The following is a 22072-nucleotide window of genomic DNA, read 5'->3' on the forward strand; positions in this document are numbered from 1 at the left end:
ATTCAGTTTCTCTATAAAGTGTCTTTTAAATGAGTTTTGGCATTTTGGTATGTAAGAAGTTAAAAAAAGTAAAAAAAAAAAACACTCTTAAGATACGTTATTCGTAATGTTCTTTTGTATAACCATATAGGGTGACTTCTCTGCTCAAAAACATTCAAAAGAAACATATTTGTTAATTTTGTTTCTTTTCCCAATATCGGAGACTGGATGCATTTTGGCGTCTTGGTACCTGATAATGTGAAAACACTCAAAATATACGTTTTTGTTTATTTTATTCTGTTTCTCCATATCCAGTGATATGAATTGATTTTAGCGTTTTTTTCTTTTTTAGCTGAAAAAACTCTCATAATACATATTCTTCGTAATGTCTTTTAGTTTCCTTATGTAGAGTACTTGGGATGCATTTTATAAATTTTTGTACGTAACAATCTGAAAAACACTCAAAATACACGTTTTTTTTTTTTTTTCGTAAAGATATACTGTTTTTCCATTAAGGGTTTTTTGCATGCTTCTCAACGTTTTGGTACATAACTCAAAAACATTGAAAAAATACGTGGTATTATTACTTACTTTCCGTATATACGGTGCTTTCCATGTTTTAATCGTTTTGGTGTCTATATCGTTAATAACTAACTATATCGCTTGATACCTCAAAAGATTAAAAACGCCCATAATAGACTTTTTTCCCACCTAACTTTTTTCCTAACCTAACTTTTCGTTTCGTAATATAAGGTACTTTGCATGCATTTTTGCGATTTTTCTTTTTATACGTAAAAAGATCAATAACACCTAAATTAGTTCTTTTAGGTAATGTTCTTCTGTTTCTCCATTAAAAGGGTATTATTGAATGCATTTTAGTGTTTTGTTACATAAGTACCTCAAAAACACTCAAAAGACACGTTTTCTTTTTCATATAGTGGGTTTTTCTATGCATTTTTTTTTTTTTTTTTTTTTTGACGTTTGGAACATAATAATTGGGAAAACACCCAAATACTTGTTTTAGGTAATGTTGTTGTTTCTCGATATAGCGTGCTATTCATTCGTTGTAACATTTTAGTATCTATGAAGCTCAAAATACACATAATTTCTCGTTTCTCGTTTTCCCATATCTTCCTTTACATCCATTTTGGTATTTTTGTACATAACTAAAATACACACAAAATACTTTTTTGGGGAATGTTATTCTCTTTCTCGATAAAGGGTTCTTTTAAATGCGTTTAAGCGTCTTGATAGGTAAGAAACTGAAAAAGAGTGAAAAGACACACTTTTGGTAATGTTGGGTTGCTTTTTTAGCGTTTTGGTGCCTAGTATGCATAAAAACACGCAAAAAGTTTTATTCTTGGATTGTCGTTTCGTCTCTATATAAATGCTTTTCCATGCATTTTTCTACCTAAAAAATTAAAAAACAATCAAAATACACGTTTTTGGGTAAAGTTATACTGTTTCTCAACAAAGGGTTTTTACATGCTTGTCAGCGTTTTGGTAATACTGTTTTCTTTTACCATATACGGTATTTTTATGCTTTTTATCGTTTTGGTGTCTACAACGCTTATAAACACTCTCAAGACACGTTTATCGAAATATCGCTTCCTTTACCCATATAGAGTACTTTGCATGCATTTTGGCGTTTTGATACCAGACTGTGAAATGCACAATGATATTGTGTTTCTCCAAATAGAGTGCTATTGATATATTCGATTGCTTTAGTACGTAAGTAACTCAAAAACACCCATGATACACGTTTTTCTTAATGTGTTGTCGTTTTCCCATATACGATACCTTGGATGCATTTTGGCATTTTTGTACGTAACAAACTGAAAAACACTGAAAATAGTTGTTTTTGGTAATGTTACTCTGTTTTTCCATAATGAATGTTTTTGCATACGTTTTAGCTTTTCATCATATGGTGGGCTTTCCAAGCATTTTGGCGTTTTGGTACCTAATAATGGAAAAAAAAAAATAAATAAATAACACTCAAAATGCACGTTCTGGTATTGCTGTTCTATTTCTCATTGTTGAGAGCTATTTATGTGTTTTAGCAATTTTTTTTTTTACCTAAGAAGCTCAAAAACTCTTATAACACACGTTTTTTGTAATGTCTTTTCGTTTCCCCATATAGAGTGGTTTGCATGTATTTTCTCATTTTCTGCGTAGCAAGCTCAAACACATTCAAAATGCACTCTTTTGGTTATAATGTTATAATGTTTCTCCATGAAGGGTGTTTTTGCATGTTTTTCAGCGTTTTCGTACGTAAAAAGGTTAGAAACACTGAAAGAGACGTTTTTGGTAATAAATATATATATATATATATATATATATATATATATATATATATATATATATATATATATATATATATATATATATATATATATATATATATATATATATATATATATATATATATATATTTCCCATTTAGAGTGTTTTCCATGCTTTTTCTTTATCATTTAGAAGCCTAGCACGCTCTTAAAAAGTCAAAATACACGTTTTTGGACATTTTGTTTCCTCGCCGCATATAGGGTGGTTTGCATGCATTTTTGTCGTTTTTGGTACCTAACAATGTGAAATACACTCAAAATACATGTTTTTGATAATGTTCTGTTTATATAGAACGCTATTCATGCCTTTTAGGATTTGATAACTAAGAAGATGAAAAACGCATTTGGTAATGTTATTTTGTTTCTCCATATAGAGTGCTAATCAGGCGTTTTAGTCTGAATAGCGTTTTGGTACAAAAGAAACTAAGAAACTCTCATAAGAAACATTTCTTTTCTGCGTAACTAGCTGAAAAAAACTGAAAATACGTTTTCAGTAGAATTATACTTTTTCTCCACTAAGGGCTTTTTGGAAGCGTTTCAGCGATTTGGCACTTAAGTAGCTCAAAAACATTGAAAGAGTCCCCATAAAAGGTCCATTCCCATAAAGGGTGCTTTCCACCCTATATATCCTTTTAGTGCCAAGAACGCTTTCTTCAAATCTCGTTTACTTTCAACATATAGGGTGCCAAAATCGCAAAGTGCCAAATCGCTGAAACGCTTGCAAAAAGCCCTTTAGGGAGAAAGAGTTGTTGAACGATATGAAGTACTTTTTCATACATTTTAGGTATGTAGGTAACAAGCATAAAAACACTCAAAATACACATTTGTTGGTAATTTTTTTTTCTCTTTCTTCACAAAGTACGTTTTTTTGTTTTAACGCTTTTTGTAATGTTATTGTCTTCCAATATTGAGTGCTTCCCATGCATTTTATTGTTTTGTTGCCTAACAGGTTGAAAAAAAGTCAAAAGATATGTTTCTACTAATGTCGTTTCTTTTCCCCATATTTCACATGCATTTTGGCGCTTTGGTACCTAAGATTATGAAAAAAAAAGTTTTTGTTCCCCCATATAGCGTGGTATTGACGCATTTTAGAGTTTTAGTACTAAAGAAGCTGAAAAACACAATACACGCTTCTCGTAATATCCTTTCGTTTCCCCATATAGGTTGCTTTCCATGCATTTGGGCGTTCTGGTACGTAACATTGTAAAAATCACTCAAAATAAACATTTTTAGGAATGTTGTTACTGTTTCTCCATGTAAAGATCTCTTCAAGCGTTTTGTACCTAAGAACCTCAGGAACACTTGTAATATTGTAATATCGTTGTAATATCGTTTCCTACGTAAAAAAAAAAAAAAAACAAAGAAAAAAATAACGTTTTGGGTAATGTTATTCTGTTTCTTAATAAAAGGTGCTTGCATGCATTTTTATGTTTTCGTAAGTAGCTCAATAAGACTCAAAAGACATTTTTTTTTTCTTTAAAGACACTGAAAACACTTTTTTTTTTTGTGGGGGGGGGGTTATTTCCATACTTTTTAGCGTTTTGGTGTCTAAAACGATAAAAAAAAAAAATAAATAAATAAAAAACACTAAAAAGGCAAGTTATGGTTTCACTTCTCCATAGAAAGTTTTTTCCATGCATTTTGGCGTCGTGAAAATAGACGAAAAAAACCGTTCTTTTTAAGCTTATAGAGTATTATTCACGCGTTTTAACGGTTTCTTACCTCTGGTGAATAATACTCATAAGAAACGTTTCTCGTAAATAAGTTTTGATCTACCATATCGGGTATTTGGATCTTTTTTTCTATTTTTGTACCTAACAAGTTCAAAATTTCTGAAAACAATTTTTTTCTTAATGTTATTATGTTTGTCAATATAGGGTGTTTCGCATGCTTTTAAGGTTTGGTAACGAAGGAGCTCAAAACGACTCAAAATACACGTTTTTGGTAATGCTATATTTTTATTTTTATTTTTTCTATTTCATATAGAATGTTGTTCTAGCGTTTTTGCGTTTTTTTTTTTTTATTGGTACTTAAGAAGCTCAAAAATAATGAAAACAAAAGTTTCTAGAAGTATCGTTTTATTTCACTTTTTTTTAAGCATTTTGGTCTTAACACGCTCAAAAGCACTTAAAATATTCGTTTTTGACAGTGTTATTTATTTCCCAATATAGAGTACTTTTCGTTTATTTTTACGTTTTGGTACCTAACATTGTAAAAACACTCAAAATACACGTTTTTAGTAATAATTTTCTGTTTCTCCATATAGAGTGCTATTAACGCACTTTTGCTTTTTAGTACCTAAGAAGTTCAAAAATACTTATATACAATTTTCATAAGGCCTTTTCGTTTCCTCGTATAGAGTGGTTTGCATGCATATTCGCGTTTTGATATCTAACGAGCTCAAACACACTTAAAATATATGTTTTTTTGGGGGGAACGTTGTTCTCTTTTCATCAAATGACGTGCTTTGGATGCATTCTGGTGTTTTGGTACCTGATAAGGTGAAAAACAATTAAAACGTATGTTTTTTTTTATATTATTATTTTTTTTTCTTTTTATAAAGACTTGTTCACTTGTTTTATCATTTTCCTACCTGAGAAGCTCAAAAACAATCATTATACACGTCTCTGGTAAAATCGTTTTGTTTCCCATTATAGAGTAGTTTACATGCATTTTGGCGTTTTTTATAATTATGTAAGAAGTTAAAAATATTCAAAATTTAAGACTTTGGTAATGTTATTAAGTTTGTTCGTGAAGGGTATTTAAATGCATTTCAGCATCTTGTTATGAAAGAAGCTTGAAAACACACAAAAAACACCATTTTGTTAATATTCATTTGTATTCCCAAATAGGTTGCACACTTTCCTAGTAATGTCATTTCATTTCCCAACATAAAGTGCTTTCCATGCATTTTGTCGTTTTGGTACCGGACAAAAAAAAAAAAAAAAAAGTGAAAATGCACTTTTATCATAATGTTTCTCCATATTGAATGCTATTCACACGTTTTAGCATTTCGGTACCTAAGAATCTTAAAAACAGTCACTTTCTGATAATATCGTTTTGCTTCATTGTATAAGGTAGTTCCCAAGCATTTTGACGTGTTGGTACCTAACACTGTGAAACACACTCCAAAAATACGTTTATTGTTAAGTTGTTCTGTTTTTCCATATTTATTGCTATTCATGTCTTTTAGCGTTTTGGTAAGAAGCTCAAAATACTCAAATACATGTCTACCGTAATGTCTTTTGATTTCCCCATATAGTCATGCATTTTGGCGTTTTGATACGTAACAATTTCAAGAACACACAAAATACTTATTTTTGTTATGTTATTTTGTTTCACCATGAAAGAGTTTTGCATGCGTTTTAACGTTCTGATACGTAGCTGATAAGTAGCTCAGAAACACTTAAAAGACACATTTTTTTTTTAATGAAGTGGTTTTTTTCCCTATATAGGGTGCTTTCCATGCTTTTTAGAGCATTCAAAAGACAACTTTCTAGAAAATGCGTTTCTTTTACAGATATAGGTTGCTTTACATGCATTTTGGCATAATGGTACCTACCAATGTGAAAAACACTGAAATTACATTTTTTTCGTAATATTGTTTTGTTTCTTGAAATAGTATGAACGAATTTAAGGGTTTGGTACCATAAAAGCTCAAAAACATTTATAATGCCTACATGTTTCTGGCAATGTCTTTTCGTTTCCCCATATAGAATAATTTACATGCTTTTTCCCGTTTTTCTACGTAACAACCTCAAAAACACTGGAAAATATTGATTTTATTCATTTTTTTAATAAAGTGTGTTTTGCATACCTAACATGCATATATTGTTTTGGTTCATATGAAGTTCAACAGCACTGAAAATACATGTTCTTCATGTTATTTTGTATTCCCATATATCGTTTTGCTGTGTAACAGGCTCAAAAACAATCAAGAGACATGTTTCTTGTAATGCCGTAATGTTTAACCACATAGGAGACTTTTATTGCATATTTGCGTTTTCGTACATGGAAAAAAAAAAAAAAATACACATATTCGTCATGCCGTTCTGTTTCTACTTATACAGTTATTTATTTATTTGTTTTAGCCTTTTGATACCTAAGAAGCTCTAAAAACAATGATAATACATGTTTCTTGTAATATGTTTTCGTTGCCCCATCTAGGGTACTTTCTATGGATTATGGCGTTTATCTTCGTAAGAATCTAAAATAACACTCAAAATACTGTTTTTTCGTCAAATATTTTGTTTTTCCATAAAGTTTATTTTATTTACATATTTATTCTTTTCATATAAGGTGTTTTCATGGTCTTTTTTCGTTTTGGCAGTGAACACTCATATACACTAAAAAGATATGTTTTTGGAAATCTCGTTTCCTTACCCCATATATGATGCGTTGCATGCATTTTTGGCATTTTTATATCTGACAATGTGAAATGTGCTTAAAATTTGTTAATGTTTTTCTTTTTTTCATATAGAATGCTATTCATGCGTTTTCATGTTTTAAAAAATAAGAACCTCAAAAATGCTCAAAATACAAGTTTCTCGTTAAGTCTTTTCGTTTCCTAATTTAGGAGTACATTTTTGTAAGGTTCAAAATACTTTTATTTGTTAATGTTATTGTGTTACTCTATATAACGCGTTTTGCATGCGTTTTATCGTTTTCGTATGTAAGTAGTTTAAAATACTCAAAATCTTTTTTTTTTTTTTTCCCCATGTAGGGTGCTTTATCTTCATAAGCACTCAAAACACACAATTCTTGAAATCTAGTTTTCTTTGCTTAATGAGGATGCTTTGCATGTTTTGTTACCTAACGATAAGAAATACACTAAAAATACACGTTTCTGGTAATGTTTTTTTTTTTTCAATATAGACTGCTATTTGTGACTTTTAGTGTTTTGTTACCTAAGAAACTTAAAAACACTCATACGAGAAATACGTGTTTCTCGTAACGTCTTTTCGTTTCCCCATATGGGGTAGTTTGCATGGATTTTGATTTTTTTCGACGTAATAAGAACAAAAACACTATTTCTTTTATGATAATGCTATTCTCTTTCTCCATAGAGTATGTTTTGCATGCCTTTTTAGCATTTTTGTACTTATGAAGTTCAGAAAGACTGAAAAGACACATTTTTCGTATCTTCGTATTCGTATTTTTTCGTATGGTTTGTATCGCCATATAGAGTAAATTCCAGGCTTCTTAGCGCTTTTTGTGCTTAAGATTCTCCAAAACACTCAAAAGACACGTTTCTTTTAATGTCGCTTCGTTTTCCTATACAAGTAAGAACTTTGCATGCATTTTGTCGTTTTCGTACATAATAATATGAAAAACACTTGAAATACACGCTTTTTGAGAATGTTCTGTTTCTCCATATAAAGAATTCTTTATGCGTTTCAGCGTTTTCATACCTAATAAGCTCAAAAACTCTTTTAATACACATTTCTTGTAATATCTTTTCGTTTCTCTGTACAGGGTACTTTCCATGCATTTTGGCATTTTTCTACCTACCAAGATCCGAAATACTCAAAATATTTGTTTTCGGTAATGTTTTTATGTTTCTCCATAAAAGCTGTTTTGCATGCATTTCAGCATTTTAGTACGCCAACAGCTCAAAAACACTGAAAAGAGACTTTTTTGGTATATTATTTTCTCTCATACGGTGATTTTCATGCTTTTTAGTGTTTTAGTGCCTAGTACTCTCATAAACACTCAGAAGATACGTTCCTGGATATCTCCCTTCCTTTCCATGTACAAGGTACTTTGCTTCTATTTTTGCGTTTTGGTACCTAACAATGAGGAATACACTCAAATGATGTCACCACTGATGGCAGAAAGGATGGACAGTATGGACTGCATAAATGAGAGAGTGATGGGTGTAACGTTAACTATAGAACAGACAAAAATTAGCATTATCCAAACATATGCTCCACAACAGGGCAGAAGTCTGAGGGAGAAAGAGCAGTTTTATGAAACTCTACAGGAAATGACAGAAACAATAAGACATCACGAGAATGTCATTGTCATGGGAGACATGAATGGACATGTCGGACAGAATAGAGATGGAGTAGAGCACGTCATCGGAGAGTTTAGCATTGGCGAAAGGAACCAGGAGGGAGAAAGAATAATAGATTATTGTGTGATGAATAACATGTCCATTATGAAAACTTATTATAAATATCAGGAGAGCCATAAATGGACATGGTATCGGTGGAATGCAGCACAACAAGGATATACTGAGAGGTCAATGATTGACCTGTTTCTCACCAACAAGAAAAACATATTTAAAGATGTTAGGACCATACCATCTGTGTCCTTAGACTCTGACCACAGGTTGGTGGTGGCTAAATTGAAAATTGTAAAACCAAAGGAAAAAGTCAAGAAAAAGCAAAAGAGATTCAAACTGGAAAACCTCAAGGACGAAGAGAAGAAGCAAGCACTGCGGCAACTGGTAACATTACGAAAACCAACCGAACTGGAATTGGAAGAAATGAACATAAAAGAACAATGGAATAAATTCAAGAACACTGTGTATGGGGCAGCTGAGGAGACAGTTGGTATTAAAATCAAATATGGAACCAAAAAGAAAAGTACTGCATGGTGGACTTATGATGTTAAGGAAGCAGTCAAAGAAAAAACAAGATCTTTCAGAAAATGGATGAAAACAAGAAACATTGAAGATAGAGAAGATTACGTAGATAAACGAAACAGTGCAGAAGCAGCCAAAAGAGCAGCCAAGGAGGACATGTGGATCAAGATTGGTCAAGATCTAGAGAGAGACGTAGAAGGAACAAGAAAATTATTGTATAGCATGGCTAAGAACTATAGGAAAGGAAATAACGAATCAACATATGCAATAATGAACAAAACAGGAGAACTACTAACAAAACCACAGGAGATTGAAGAAAGATGGAGAGAATACTTCCAAAAACTTCTAAATGTGGAGGATGTGGAAGTGGATGAAGAGCGGAATCTAGATATACAGGAGGAACAAGGAGAGAACCCAAATGAGATCAGTATAGAGGAAGTGAAGGTGGCACTAAAGAAGATGAGAAGCGGCAAAGCCCCAGGGGACGACGAGCTCCCTATAGAGCTATTTAAAGCTGCTGGGGAAGAATGTGTAGAGTGGATGAGGTACATTTTCAGTAATGCGTGGAAAGAGGAGAAAGTGCCCCATGACTGGCACAAAGCAATAGTATGTCCAATATATAAGAAAGGCAGTAAAACAGATTGTGCAAATTATAGAGGTATATCCCTGTTATCTCATGTTGGAAAATTGTATGAAAGAATAGTTGAGAAAAGATTAAGAACCTGTGTCGAGGAGAAACTAGGAATATGGCAGTATGGTTTCAGGCCCAATAGGAGCACGACAGATCTAGTGTTCACTTTAAAGATGATAATGGAAAAGAATTGGGAGTGGAGCACTGATAAATATGTGGCTTTTATAGATCTGGAAAAAGCCTTTGATAGAATTAGAAGAGATTGCTTGTGGAGAGTCTTACAACATCAAGACTACGGCATAAACTCTAAACTGATACGAGTAATTAAGAGTATATATAAGAACACGGAGAGCAGAGTCAAGAACAGAGAGCTGGAGAGTGAATGGTTTAGCATTAAGACAGGAGTGAGACAAGGGGGAGTGCTCTCTCCTTTGCTATTCATTATATACATGGACAGATGCCTGAAGGAAGTGTGTGTAAGGGAGGATAAGGAGATCACGCTGGCCTATGCAGACGATGTCGCTGTCGTGCCAGGAAGCCAACAAGATCTTCAAGAGGCCATGACAAGATGGAATGATGTCTTAAATAGGGAAGGAATGAGAATGAACAAACAAAAAACAGAAATAATGAAAGTTGGCAGAATAAAGGAGGAATGTAATATTTACATAGAAAACGTTAAACTGAAGCAGACCGACAAATTTTGTTATCTGGGAGTACTTTTCGACGAGGAAAACAGACAGAATATAGAAATTTTAAATAGAATACAGAAGTACAATGCAAATGTCAGTGCATTGTATCCCATACTTAAAGATAAGAATATTCCAACAAAAGCTAAAACCATAATATTTACAACAATACTAAGACCAGTACTTCTATATGGGTCAGAAACTTGGACACTGACAACAAGAACATCTTCACAAATACAAGCAGCAGAAATGAGAGTTCTGAGAATGATCCGAGGTGTGACCAGACTTGATAGAATTAGAAATTAAGAAACCAGAGAGAGATTAGGGATAACATCTGTACTGAAGATAATTGAAAAGAACAAATTGAGATGGTATGGACATGTCCAAAGAATGGAAGATACAAGATACGCAAGGAAGTTTCTGGAATGGGTTCCTCTAGGCAGGAGGCCGGTGGGACGACCTAGGAAGCGATGGATGCAGGGAGTTGAAGAAGCTGCTGAACGAAGAGGAAGAAATCTACAAGAAATAACCAGAGATGAGGATTTCATGGATAGAGACCTTTGGAGAAGATTCGTAGAGGCCGGACACTGACAGGCATTGCCTACCTTGCGTCTGGTGAGAAAGGTGAGAAATCTGTTTGTCTCTGTCTTTCTGTGTCTCTTTCCTTCTCTTTCTTTCTTTCTGTTACTCTCTCTCTCTCTCTCTCTCTCTCTCTCTCTCTCTCTCTCTCTCTCTCTCTCTCTCTCTCTCTCTCTCTCTCTCTCTCTCGTGAAAATGACGCTAATTGCAAGGAGCAGCGCGTTACTTTTTCTCTGCCTATTTTTCCATGACTGCCAAGCGGAGTTCATCAGTGCAGGCTGGAAAATTTGAGCAACCGGTACTTTTTATTTTTATTCTTGTCTCAGTGCACAGTTTGAAACCCCTCATCCAAAACTCGTACATCTGCTTTATTGATGCATTTCTCGGAGAGAGAGAGAGAGAGAGAGAGAGAGAGAGAGAGAGAGAGAGAGAGAGAGAGAGAGAGAGAGAGAGAGAGAGAGGAGGAAGTAACGTTCCAACATTTTTTCTTCCACTGTTTACATTCACATACCTAACTATCTTTTATATATATACAATGTCTCGTAATAGTTGAAAGCCGCGGTCTCATAGTTGCCTTCCCTTGTTACTTTATTTTGAGAATGTTGGAGTGCGTGGTAGTATTCTGTTTGTCTTGCAATGATAGTGTTGTCGAAAGGTGCCTCCTATCATTGCCCTGCCAGAGTTCGCCAGTTTCAGTGGCAGTATTAGCACGTCGTTCCTTGTTCTTCACTGCAAGGGTGTTTTTCTTCAGTGAAGTGTTGTGTTAATTAGATAATGAGTTTGTTTCATTTTTTTTTTTTTATATGACAAAAAATCATTTTTGGACAAAATTCGTGTGTGTAGTAGTAGTAGTAGTAGTAGTAGTAGTAGTAGTAGTAGTAGTAGTAGTAGTAGTAGTAGTAGTGGTAATAGTAGTAGTAGTAGTAGCAGTAGTAGTAGTAGTAGTGGTAGTAGTAGTAGTAGTAGTAGTAGTAGTAGTAGTAGTAGTAGTAGTAGTACTAGTAGTAGTAGTAGTTTATCGTTTGAGTTTGTTTTAAAGTAGGATCATTGTTCTTGGTCCAGGACTAACTAATGTGTAATAATGGGAATCATTCTACAGAACTATCTGCAACTGTAATTAATAGCTGTATTCAATTTATTGTCAATAAACTTATCTGCCTCTATCTGTGTGTGTGTGTGTGTGTGTGTGTGTGTGTGTGTGTGTGTGTGTGTGCGCTTTGTATATCGACTACTGGAGGACTTTTGTTATGTGTTGTAAGGAAGTCGTAAACGCGTCTCCAAGTCTCGAGTGAGCGGCGTTGGCTGGTGGCGGTGGGTGGGCGCTGCTTGCGGGTCATTTAGGCCAGTGATGAAGTGCGTCGCACGAGTCCTTGACAGCGCGCTCTCAGAATCTCCTTTATAATTTCCTGCGTGGCATGGGCTTATTACCCTCCGTGATAACCGTAACTGGTAATTGTAGGTATGTTACGACCTTATAACAATGGTTCTCTAACGTCGGAAACCTAACTACAGCCTTCCAGGAGCCGTGCCTTCGTGATGGTGAAGATCTTGTAACTATTATCTCCTCATGACTGTCATCTAGAGATGTCTGACTGAATCCTGAAGCTGATTTGTGATAACTTCTGGCACGTTTTCCACTCCGCAGGCACAGGCGTGTGGCAGATAAAGCCGAGGAACAACACGGTGGAGGAAGGTCGTGCTGTCCGTCTAACTTGCCACATGGCCTCCTTACCCGTGGCCTCCTACATCTGGCTCAAAGACAATGCCGCACTGCCGGTAAACAAATCCAGGTGAGCTAAACTGACGTGCATTCTTTCTTTTGTGTGTTTGTGCAAAGTTCCTTTTTGGCGTTTTCTAATTGTGCACCGCCGGCTGTCAATTAGACTGAATGCTTTAAAGTGTGATTGACTGACTTGGTAGCAACGATTTTACAGCTGAGAAGTTGTAAATACCAAGTTTCGCCTTTTGTTCATCTTAAGACTTTAGTTGTAAGCGAGGCTGTTGTGGAGCGTTCATAGGCTTAATCATATACAATGCTTCCTCGGCCATAAGCCTTTAAATCTTTAGAACTTTCTCCTCTTACTTAAGTGTTTTTAGAATAGGAAATACATCGTTCTCATGTTATAATGTAACGAAAGCAATGACTGTATACTGTAATAATTATGGGCTCTGTTAACATCTGTTGCCTGCTTTTTGCATCACCGCCATGAAACCGAAATAAACCCAGAAGATAGAAAGAGTACACAGAGCTTTTTGGTTTGTACCTCAGCTACATATTTCTTAAATAATGCTGATTCTGTAGCGTTCTTGACTCTCACTGACCTTTGTACTGCATCAACTACAATATGTAATAGTCTCAGTCTCACAGAAGTTTTGAAAAGCTACGGGCATCAGTACTGTAGAGGTTCAGCGCAATCCGCTTCAGCAACATCAGGAACACAAAATAAAGTACCATAATCTCTAGAACATCGCGAAAGTTGCGTCATTATTCTCCACCAGAGGGGAGGTTACTCGTGTCGTGACCGAGATCTTCCACGGATTTGTACTATTGCATCCTTCCTACTTTACTTCTTTCTTCTTTCCTATTTTGTTTTCTTGTTTTCTCATTTTCTTCTTTTTTTCTGTTCTTAGTTAATGTAGTATTTTTATAGGTTTAGCACACGTAAAGTGCTTTCCTTTCTTGGGGGAGCGAAAGCGGACACCACTTCCATCCCCACCCCAGCTAGAGCAGCTGTCATGCAGTTTCGGAGGTTTTTAGCATTACATAAACGTGACTCTTTACATAACAATACATATTTATCTACAGAGCTGACGCCATAATCTCCTTTCTGATATTAATACCGTAATAATTGTTTCGCACGCCTCATTGTAACCACGTATTTAATTCTGATGTTTGGTAGTTTCTGGTGTGTGTGTGTCGGCAGTGAATTAGTACTAGGGTGTTCGAAGTGCCACACTTAGTGTCTCGAAAACTCATTACTGGTTCGGTGTGAACCAGTAGTAGGGTCGTGCGAGGTCATGTAAACGCGGCCAGCTGACACTTCTGGGAAGTTGTGCCGTGTTGTTCCAGTTGGTGCTTTTGAGGGTTGGACCTCCCTAGACTGTACTGATAAGTATACCGATACTTTCATTTTTTTTTTTTTTTTATGTAGGAAGGATACTGGCCAAGGGCAACAAAGATCTAATAAAAAAAAAAGCCCACTGAAATGCCAGTCCCATAAAAGGGTCAAAGCAGTGGTCAAAAATTGGTGGATAAGTGTCTTGAAACCTCCCTCTTGAAGGAATTCAAGTCATAGGAAGGTGGAAATACAGAAGAAGGCAGGGAGTTCCAGAGTTTACCAGAGAAAGGGATGAATGATTGAGAATACTGGTTAACTCTTGCGTTAGAGAGGTGGACAGAATAGGGGTGAGAGAAAGAAGAAAGTCTTGTGCAGCGAGGCCGCGGAAGGAGGGGAGGCATGCAGTTAGCAAGATCAGAAGAGCAGTTAGCATGAAAATAGCGGTAGAAGACAGCTAGATATGCAACATTGCGGCGGTGAGAGAGGGGCTGAAGACAGTCAGTTAGAGGAGAGGAGTTGATGAGACGAAAAGCTTTTGATTCCACCCTGCCTAAAAGAGCAGTATGAGTGGAACCCCCCCAGACATGTGAAGCATACTCCATACATGGACGGATAAGGCCCTTGTACAGAGTTAGCAGCTGGGGGGGTGAGAAAAACTGGCGGAGACGTCTCAGAACACCTAACTTCATAGAAGCTGTTTTAGCTAGAGATGAGATGTGAAGTTTCCAGTTCAGATTATAAGTAAAGGACAGACCGAGGATGTTCAGTGTAGAAGAGGGGGACAGTTGAGTGTCATTGAAGAAGAGGGGATAGTTGTCTGGAAGATTGTGTCGAGTTGATAGATGGAGGAATTGAGTTTTTGAGGCATTGAACAATACCAAGTTTGCTCTGCCCCAATCAGAAATTTAAGAAAGATCAGAAGTCAGGCGTTCTGTGGCTTCCCTGCGTGATATGTTTACCTCCTGAAGGGTTGGACGTCTATGAAAAGACGTGGAAAAGTGCAGGGTGGTATCATCAGCATAGGAGTGGATAGGACAAGAAGTTTGGTTTAGAAGATCATTAATGAATAATAAGAAGAGAGTGGGTGACAGGACAGAACCCTGAGGAACACCACTGTTAATAGATTTAGGAGAAGAACAGTGACCGTCTACCATAGCAGCAATAGAACGGTCAGAAAGGAAACTTGAGATGAAGTTACAGAGAGAAGGATAGAAACCGTAGGAGGGTAGTTTGGAAATCAAAGCTTTGTGCCAGACTCTATCAAAGGCTTTTGATATGTCCAAGGCAACAGCAAAAGTTTCACCAAAGTCTCTAAAAGAGGATGACCAAGACTCAGTAAGGAAAGCCAGAAGATCACCAGTAGAGCGGCCTTGACGGAACCCATACTGGCGATCAGATAGAAGGTTGTGAAGTGATAGATGTTTAAGAATCTTCCTGTTGAGGATAGATTCAAAAACTTTAGATAAGCAGGAAATTAAAGCAATAGGACGGTAGTTTGAGGAATTAGAGCGGTCACCCTTTTTAGGAACAGGTTGAATGTAGGCAAACTTCCAGCAAGAAGGAAAGGTAGATGTTGACAGACAGAGCTGAAAGAGTTTGACTAGGCAAGGAGCAAGCACGGAGGCACAGTTTCGGAGAACAATAGGAGGGACCCCATCAGGTCCATAAGCCTTCCGAGGGTTTAGACCAGCGAGGGCATGGAAAACATCATTACGAAGAATTTTAATACGTGGCATGAAGTAGTCAGAGGGTGGAGGAGAGGGAGGAACAAGCCCAGAATCGTCCAAGGTAGAGTTTTTAGCAAAGGTTTGAGCAAAGAGTTCAGCTTTAGAAATAGATGTGATAGCAGTGGTGCCATCTGGTTGAAGTAGAGGAGGGAAAGAAGAAGAAGCAAAGTTATTGGAGATATTTTTGGCTAGATGCCAGAAATCACGAGGGGAGTTAGATCTTGAAAGGTTTTGACATTTTCTGTTAATGAAGGAGTTTTTGGCTAGTTGGAGAACAGACTTGGCATGGTTCCGGGCAGAAATATAAAGTGCATGAGATTCTGGTGATGGAAGGCTTAAGTACCTTTTGTGGGCCACCTCTCTATCATGTATAGCACGAGAACAAGCTGTGTTAAACCAAGGTTTAGAAGGTTTAGGACGAGAAAAAGAGTGAGGAATGTACGCCTCCATGCCAGACACTATCACCTCTGTTATGCGCTCAGCACACAAAGACGGGTCTCTGACACGGAAGCAGTAGTCATTCCAAGGAAAATCAGCAAAATACCTCCTCAGGTCCCCCCAACTAGCAGAGGCAAAACGCCAGAGGCACCTTCGCTTAGGGGGATCCTGAGGAGGGATTGGAGTGATAGGACAAGATAAAGATATGAGATTGTGATCGGAGGAGCCCAACGGAGAAGAAAGGGTGACAGCATAAGCAGAAGGATTAGAGGTCAGGAAAAGGTCAAGAATGTTGGGCGTATCTCCAAGACGGTCAGGAATACGAGTAGGGTGTTGCACCAATTGGTCTAGGTCATGGAGGATAGCAAAGTTGTAGGCTAGTTCACCAGGATGGTCAGTGAAGGGAGAGGAAAGCCAAAGCTGGTGGTGAACATTGAAGTCTCCAAGAATGGAGATCTCTGCAAAAGGGAAGAGGGTCAGAATGTGCTCCACTTTGGAAGTTAAGTAGTCAAAGAATTTCTTATAGTCAGAGGAGTTAGGAGAGAGGTATACAGCACGGATAAATTTGGTATGAGAATGACTCTGTAGTCGTAGCCAAATGGTGGAAAACTCGGAAGATTCAAGAGCGTGGGCACGAGAGCAGGTTAAGTCATTGCGCACATAAACGCAGCATCCAGCTTTGGATCGAAAATGAGGATAGAGAAAGTAGGAGGGAACAGAAAAGGGGCTACTGTCAGTTGCCTCAGACACCTGAGTTTCAGTGAGGAAAAGAAGATGAGGTTTAGAAGAGGAGAGGTGGTGTTCTACAGATTGAAAATTAGATCTTAAACCGCGAATGTTGCAGAAGTTAATGAAGAAAAAGTTGAGGGGGGTGTCCTCAAAGTTAGATGATACATTCAAACTATGGGTGCGTTGTGAGCAAGTGTCGGGTAGCTATGAGAGGTTAGCGGAACTGGCTATCTTGGAGAATTTTATGGCGAAAATTGACCTAGAGTTCCATACTTCCTGACTTTGCAGACAAGGGGGTTAGAACAGCCGCTCAAGCTGTTGTGTATGCTGATGACTGGTATCTGTTTCGTGGTCTAATAAAAAATAAAAGTAACTTTGTCTCCAAGACCGTTCCCAGCCCACTATGTAATTTCCCCGTCAAAGCTTCAAACAGAAAACCTGTAAGCCGAGTAAGTCTCCTTGTGTCTCACAACACAAATACACCACCACTCACATATCTCCACACGTTCCCTGACAAGCACATATTGTCACAGACTTGACCATAGATAGGTGATAGAAAAAAATCTGGTCGTGCAATCGATTCATTTTGCGTCTATTTTCTTAATTTCCTAACCCCATCATCATAAGAGCCACCTATTTCTGATGAAAGATTATCTTCTCTTTTTCCCCCCTGAGACTATTGCTCTTTCAAGAAGGTTGTGAGAAGGAGGCTGTTGCTTCTTTGGAATCCACTGTTTCCGGAGGTGTGGTGCAGGCGGTTACAAGTGATATTGCCCCTGATTATTCCTATTCCCCCTACTCTATTTTGGTGAAGGTCATTACTTCCCAGTACTCTGTAAAGATCCTACAAGATACTGCATCTTCGATCTCTCTATGAGTGAGACTTAACCATATTTGTTGTGGCAGTTCTGACTAAATCTTAATCAACTACATCACTTCAACTATTTCTTTGTTTTATACCTGTGGTCCCTCATGCTAATGATTCTTGTGATACTTCCGCCACGGTTGATGTCTCTTGCGATTCCAGTGATCTTTCAACCTCGGCAGACGGCAGTGTCTCGTTGTCTCATCCCACCAAATTCTTTTAGAAGAAAACATAATTTTCTTCGTAATTTTGGAGTAACTTTTAATGTCTTCAGCTCTAATCTATAAATCGTGTAAGGTTTGTCGTCATCACCACCAGCGAGGGAGTGTAGCCCACCTTCTGTATTAGTGTTAAGAAGCGTGGTCCCGGAAATATCTACTAGCGCAGTCCTCGGGAGTAACTGAAGACAAGACATTATTTTTCAGCGGCAAACCTCTTTGTGGTTTACCACTCCCTCTTTTCCAGGTTACGGCCTCGCTCACTAAGACTTGATTGAGACTTCTCGCCGAACTCTGGGAGGAATGAAGTTATGCCACGTATCACAATATGAAAGATTATTTTGAAATCTTCAGGAATTACGATGATTTACAATACCAGTGCAATGTCCTTGGCAGTGATAGTGATTCTCGCGACTCAGAGTACATTGAAATCATCATCTGTGAAACGCAGCCGAAAAGGAAGTGTGCCATACATGATGGGCGTGGCCACCACATGTGTGTCTATCATAAACACTGTCAATGTTAGATCCAAAAGCACGAGATATATATTCTAACCTCCAGGTAATTCCCGGGCTTTTACCTGAGCTAGATGATCATTTTCCAACTGTACTTATTTTATTTATAATTTGCTACGGGATAACACATTTGTGTGTAATGTGTGTATGTGAAACATTCACATAATTTAATGTAACTGATGTATTTCATTTTTTTCTCATGGTTTTGTATTGCTTTCTCGTAAAGGCTGTGTGGTGCTGTGTACGTGAAAATATACTGCAGTGTAAATGAAAATATTGTGCTGTATGCGTGAAAATCCAGTGCTGTTTTCTTGAAAGTATGGTGGTGTGTGCGTGAAGCTGTGATGATGATAATGATAACAAAAATAATAATAATAATAATAATAATAATAATAATAATAATAATAATAGTAATAATAATAATAATAATAATAATGATAATGATAATAATAATAATAATAATAATATTAGTATTATTAATAATAATAAATATTGTTATTATTATTATTATTATTATTATTATTATTATTATTATTATTATTATTATTATTATTATTATTATTATCTTTATTTCAACTTTAAGTCATTTATTGACAATGTTTAAAAGGTCATTAAGAATACCAAGTGCATCAAAAGAGGTATTAACTAAACAATAAAACAAAAACAAAAGATTTTCCATCAACGGACATTATTTTTACGCCGCGGACTTGTACAGCTCTTGCCGCTGCTCCGCGCTGTTCACGCTTCCGTACAAGTGACGCATTAGCACTCCCTCCTCCCACTCGTCCTGATCCATGACTACTGACTCATGCCCCTTGCTGCAGGTGACGACGAATGACGAATAAGTCGGAATCTTGGTTTCAGTGTATCCACCTGGCGCTCGCTACCATTCAGCTTCCGAACGTATTCTTTAATGTCCTCCGTTTCTGAAGGTTTTTTGACATGTAATGAAGAACCGCGACTGAAGTACCGCTGGCGCAGGCTTAGACCTCATTCCGGACTTCCTGGTGATGACAGGTAACGAGCGGCTCTGTGGACGCAGTGCACGACTCGGGAAGCCTTCCTACCCCATCACGTATCCTCGAGCGGCGCCGCCCTAGTCTCCACTGTCACCACCACGGAGTTTGTGTGTGGTTGTTCATATGGAGGGGCGGTGCTTTCTCTCGCCTACCCATCTTTCGTGATGTTTGTCGGCCTGGTGTATAGATAAATAAATAGATAAATAAATAGACAGATAGATAACACGATTAACTGATTGATTGATAGGCACAAAGATGGTCACCATAAAGACACACATACACACACACACACACACACACACACACAATAGACAGGTTGAGGAAAGTAAAGAGTGATCACAAAAAAGTGCCAAGATTGATAGAATTCCTTCGCGAGGAGAAAACACACACACACACACACACACACACACACACACACACACACACACACACACAGACACACACACACACACACCGCTGTGAAGCATTTATTGAGTTTATTGAGTTGATAACACGCCTCTTTGCCCCACCAGGTACTACCAGCCCAAGCCCGGGGTGCTGCAGATCACTAACGTGCAGCCCCAGGACCAAGGCATGTTCAGGTAAGGTCAGTCAAAAGGAAATATTATCACCCCTACTTTCATCGCCATTCTATTGGTATTTGGGTATTGCACTGGATTTTGACAAACTTGTGATCTGAAAATTGAATTTGTGTAGTCTTAATAAGTCTTGCCTCAGTACATATAGTTTTCTTAATGTTCATAAAGTTTGAATTATACATTCTTTGGCCACGTGGCTTCAGCTTAATAAGATAAATAGTACTTTTCTATGTGTGTTTTTTTATTATCTCTTTTAAGGTGTAAAGCAATCAATGACATGCTCAATGAGGAGTTTCTGAGCAACTGGGGCTACCTCACTGTGGTCCCTCGCAAGAATGAAGAGGGGCACCTTTTCCAGCACTCGCTCCTCGCCGTGCCATCCAAGGTGGAGGTTCACAAAGGGGAGGAGGCGGTGCTGGAATGTATCACTGACGACGAGGAGCCTGACCTTCACTGGACGAGGATAGGTGGGTCGTGACTGAGTCTGATGGGACCACATTGTAATGTTGTACTACTCAATCATCTCCATGAATCCACATCATTTGTAGTGTTATCTTATTGCGTGGTGGTTTGCTTCCTTTACTACAGGATTACACATACATTGCCACATGTACACTTGTCACTCTGTGAGGGAAACGAAACTTCAGTCAGAGTATTCTTAGCTCTCAGAAGAGAATTAAACGTAATATACCGGTATAATATGAAATAAAAAAAAATAATCTCTGGCAACCCATTAACCATATCAGTCTTTTATACCAGACCTACTTCTAAAATTTACATTCACAATTACATAATTTCCTGATGTTTTATTCATTAAATACTGCAAAGAATGGTTGGTTCTCCATAACTCGCGTGCTTTGGCATTATTTCAACTTATGCCTGAGTTTTTATCTGTCTTTCAAGTTCATCTAACCTTACCTCAGATGAGACTCCCATCGCGAAAAACAGGACAATTAGAAAAGGTCAAGGGTCCCTAGTATTTCCCAGCGTCTCGGAACAAGACACCGGCGTCTACAATTGCACCGCCGTCAGCAAGAAGAGCAGGGACCCGATCAGTACTCAGGTACTGGCACTAGATTGTAAATGTAGAATTGTGCAAGTGATGGATACTTCAACGATATTGTGTATTTCAAATTTTTACAGATGTGTACGGTGTATATACAGTGTTTTTTTTTTTTTATTATTGTTTTCATTACTTGTTCCTGTGCACATTCAGATGATCGAGTTCACTATGATGACGCCGCCGAAGGTTCAGCTCTCCATGAGCGTCAGCAAGCGCCCCGTTCCACTCAACACCAACGTCAGCAACGGAGAGACAGTGCGGATCACCTGCGCCACGTGGGGCACACCTGCACCCTCCATCTCCTGGTACAAGAATGGAATCCTGCACGTGGAGACTGGCCGTCACAAATTCACCAATAAAAATTCAACCAAAACCTTCAACTCGGAGGACTTATTCATTGGCATCATCATGTCCACAGACACAGTACGTGGCAGCTCATCGCACTTGTGTCTAAAATATTTAGTCACAATGGTTCCTAAAAATCCACATCCAGAATATTATGATTCTGCACACTAATAAGTAATACTTTCTTTTTGCATAATTGCAGCAATTTAAGATAAAAAGATAACTTGTATTATTTATTTAATTGATATTTAAGATATGCATGTACACCAGTTATCTAAATGTGTGCACTCTCGCGCTCTCTTGCGAACGGTGTCTTTCGTCGTCGGGTTTAGCCAGGGACTAGAATCCGCGAATTTGTAAGATGAGGCATCCAATTATTTATGTTTTTCATTAATGGGTATCATAGATATTCTTCTAAAGCACCCACCTCTTAATCCTTCTGCCCCAGGGACTTTACCAGTGTGTGACCAGGAACAGGGCAGGTGTGGCCTCCGATGCTTTCATCCTTAACATTCCCATGGTGGCAAATTTACCCTTGCCTCCCGTCAACGTGAGTGCAGTGGCGATCGATCACGAAAGTGTGAACGTGAGCTGGATGCCCTCACCTGATAATGTATCCGGATACATCATCAACTTTATAACAGGTAAGCCTCGGAAAAAAAAAATTTAATTACACCTGAAACCTGCAACTTAACTGTACATAGAAAACC

At 37.5% G+C, this 22072-nt stretch overlaps 1 protein-coding gene across 1 annotated transcript; it reads left to right on the top strand.

Annotated features, from left to right (window-relative positions):
- The first annotated feature begins 8160 nt into the window (after positions 1-8160).
- Positions 8161-22032, top strand: LOC135116273 (immunoglobulin superfamily DCC subclass member 3-like). The gene is made up of 7 exons (XM_064033637.1): positions 8161-8772; positions 12412-12596; positions 19889-19957; positions 20213-20421; positions 20878-21017; positions 21171-21440; positions 21811-22032. Exons 1-7 carry the CDS (start codon positions 8161-8163, stop codon positions 22030-22032), a joined length of 1707 nt encoding a protein of 568 aa, XP_063889707.1.
- The last annotated feature ends 40 nt before the right edge of the window (positions 22033-22072 follow it).

This window comes from Scylla paramamosain, chromosome 31 (assembly GCF_035594125.1).
Source record: "Scylla paramamosain isolate STU-SP2022 chromosome 31, ASM3559412v1, whole genome shotgun sequence".
Classification (NCBI taxonomy): Eukaryota; Metazoa; Arthropoda; class Malacostraca; order Decapoda; family Portunidae; genus Scylla; species Scylla paramamosain.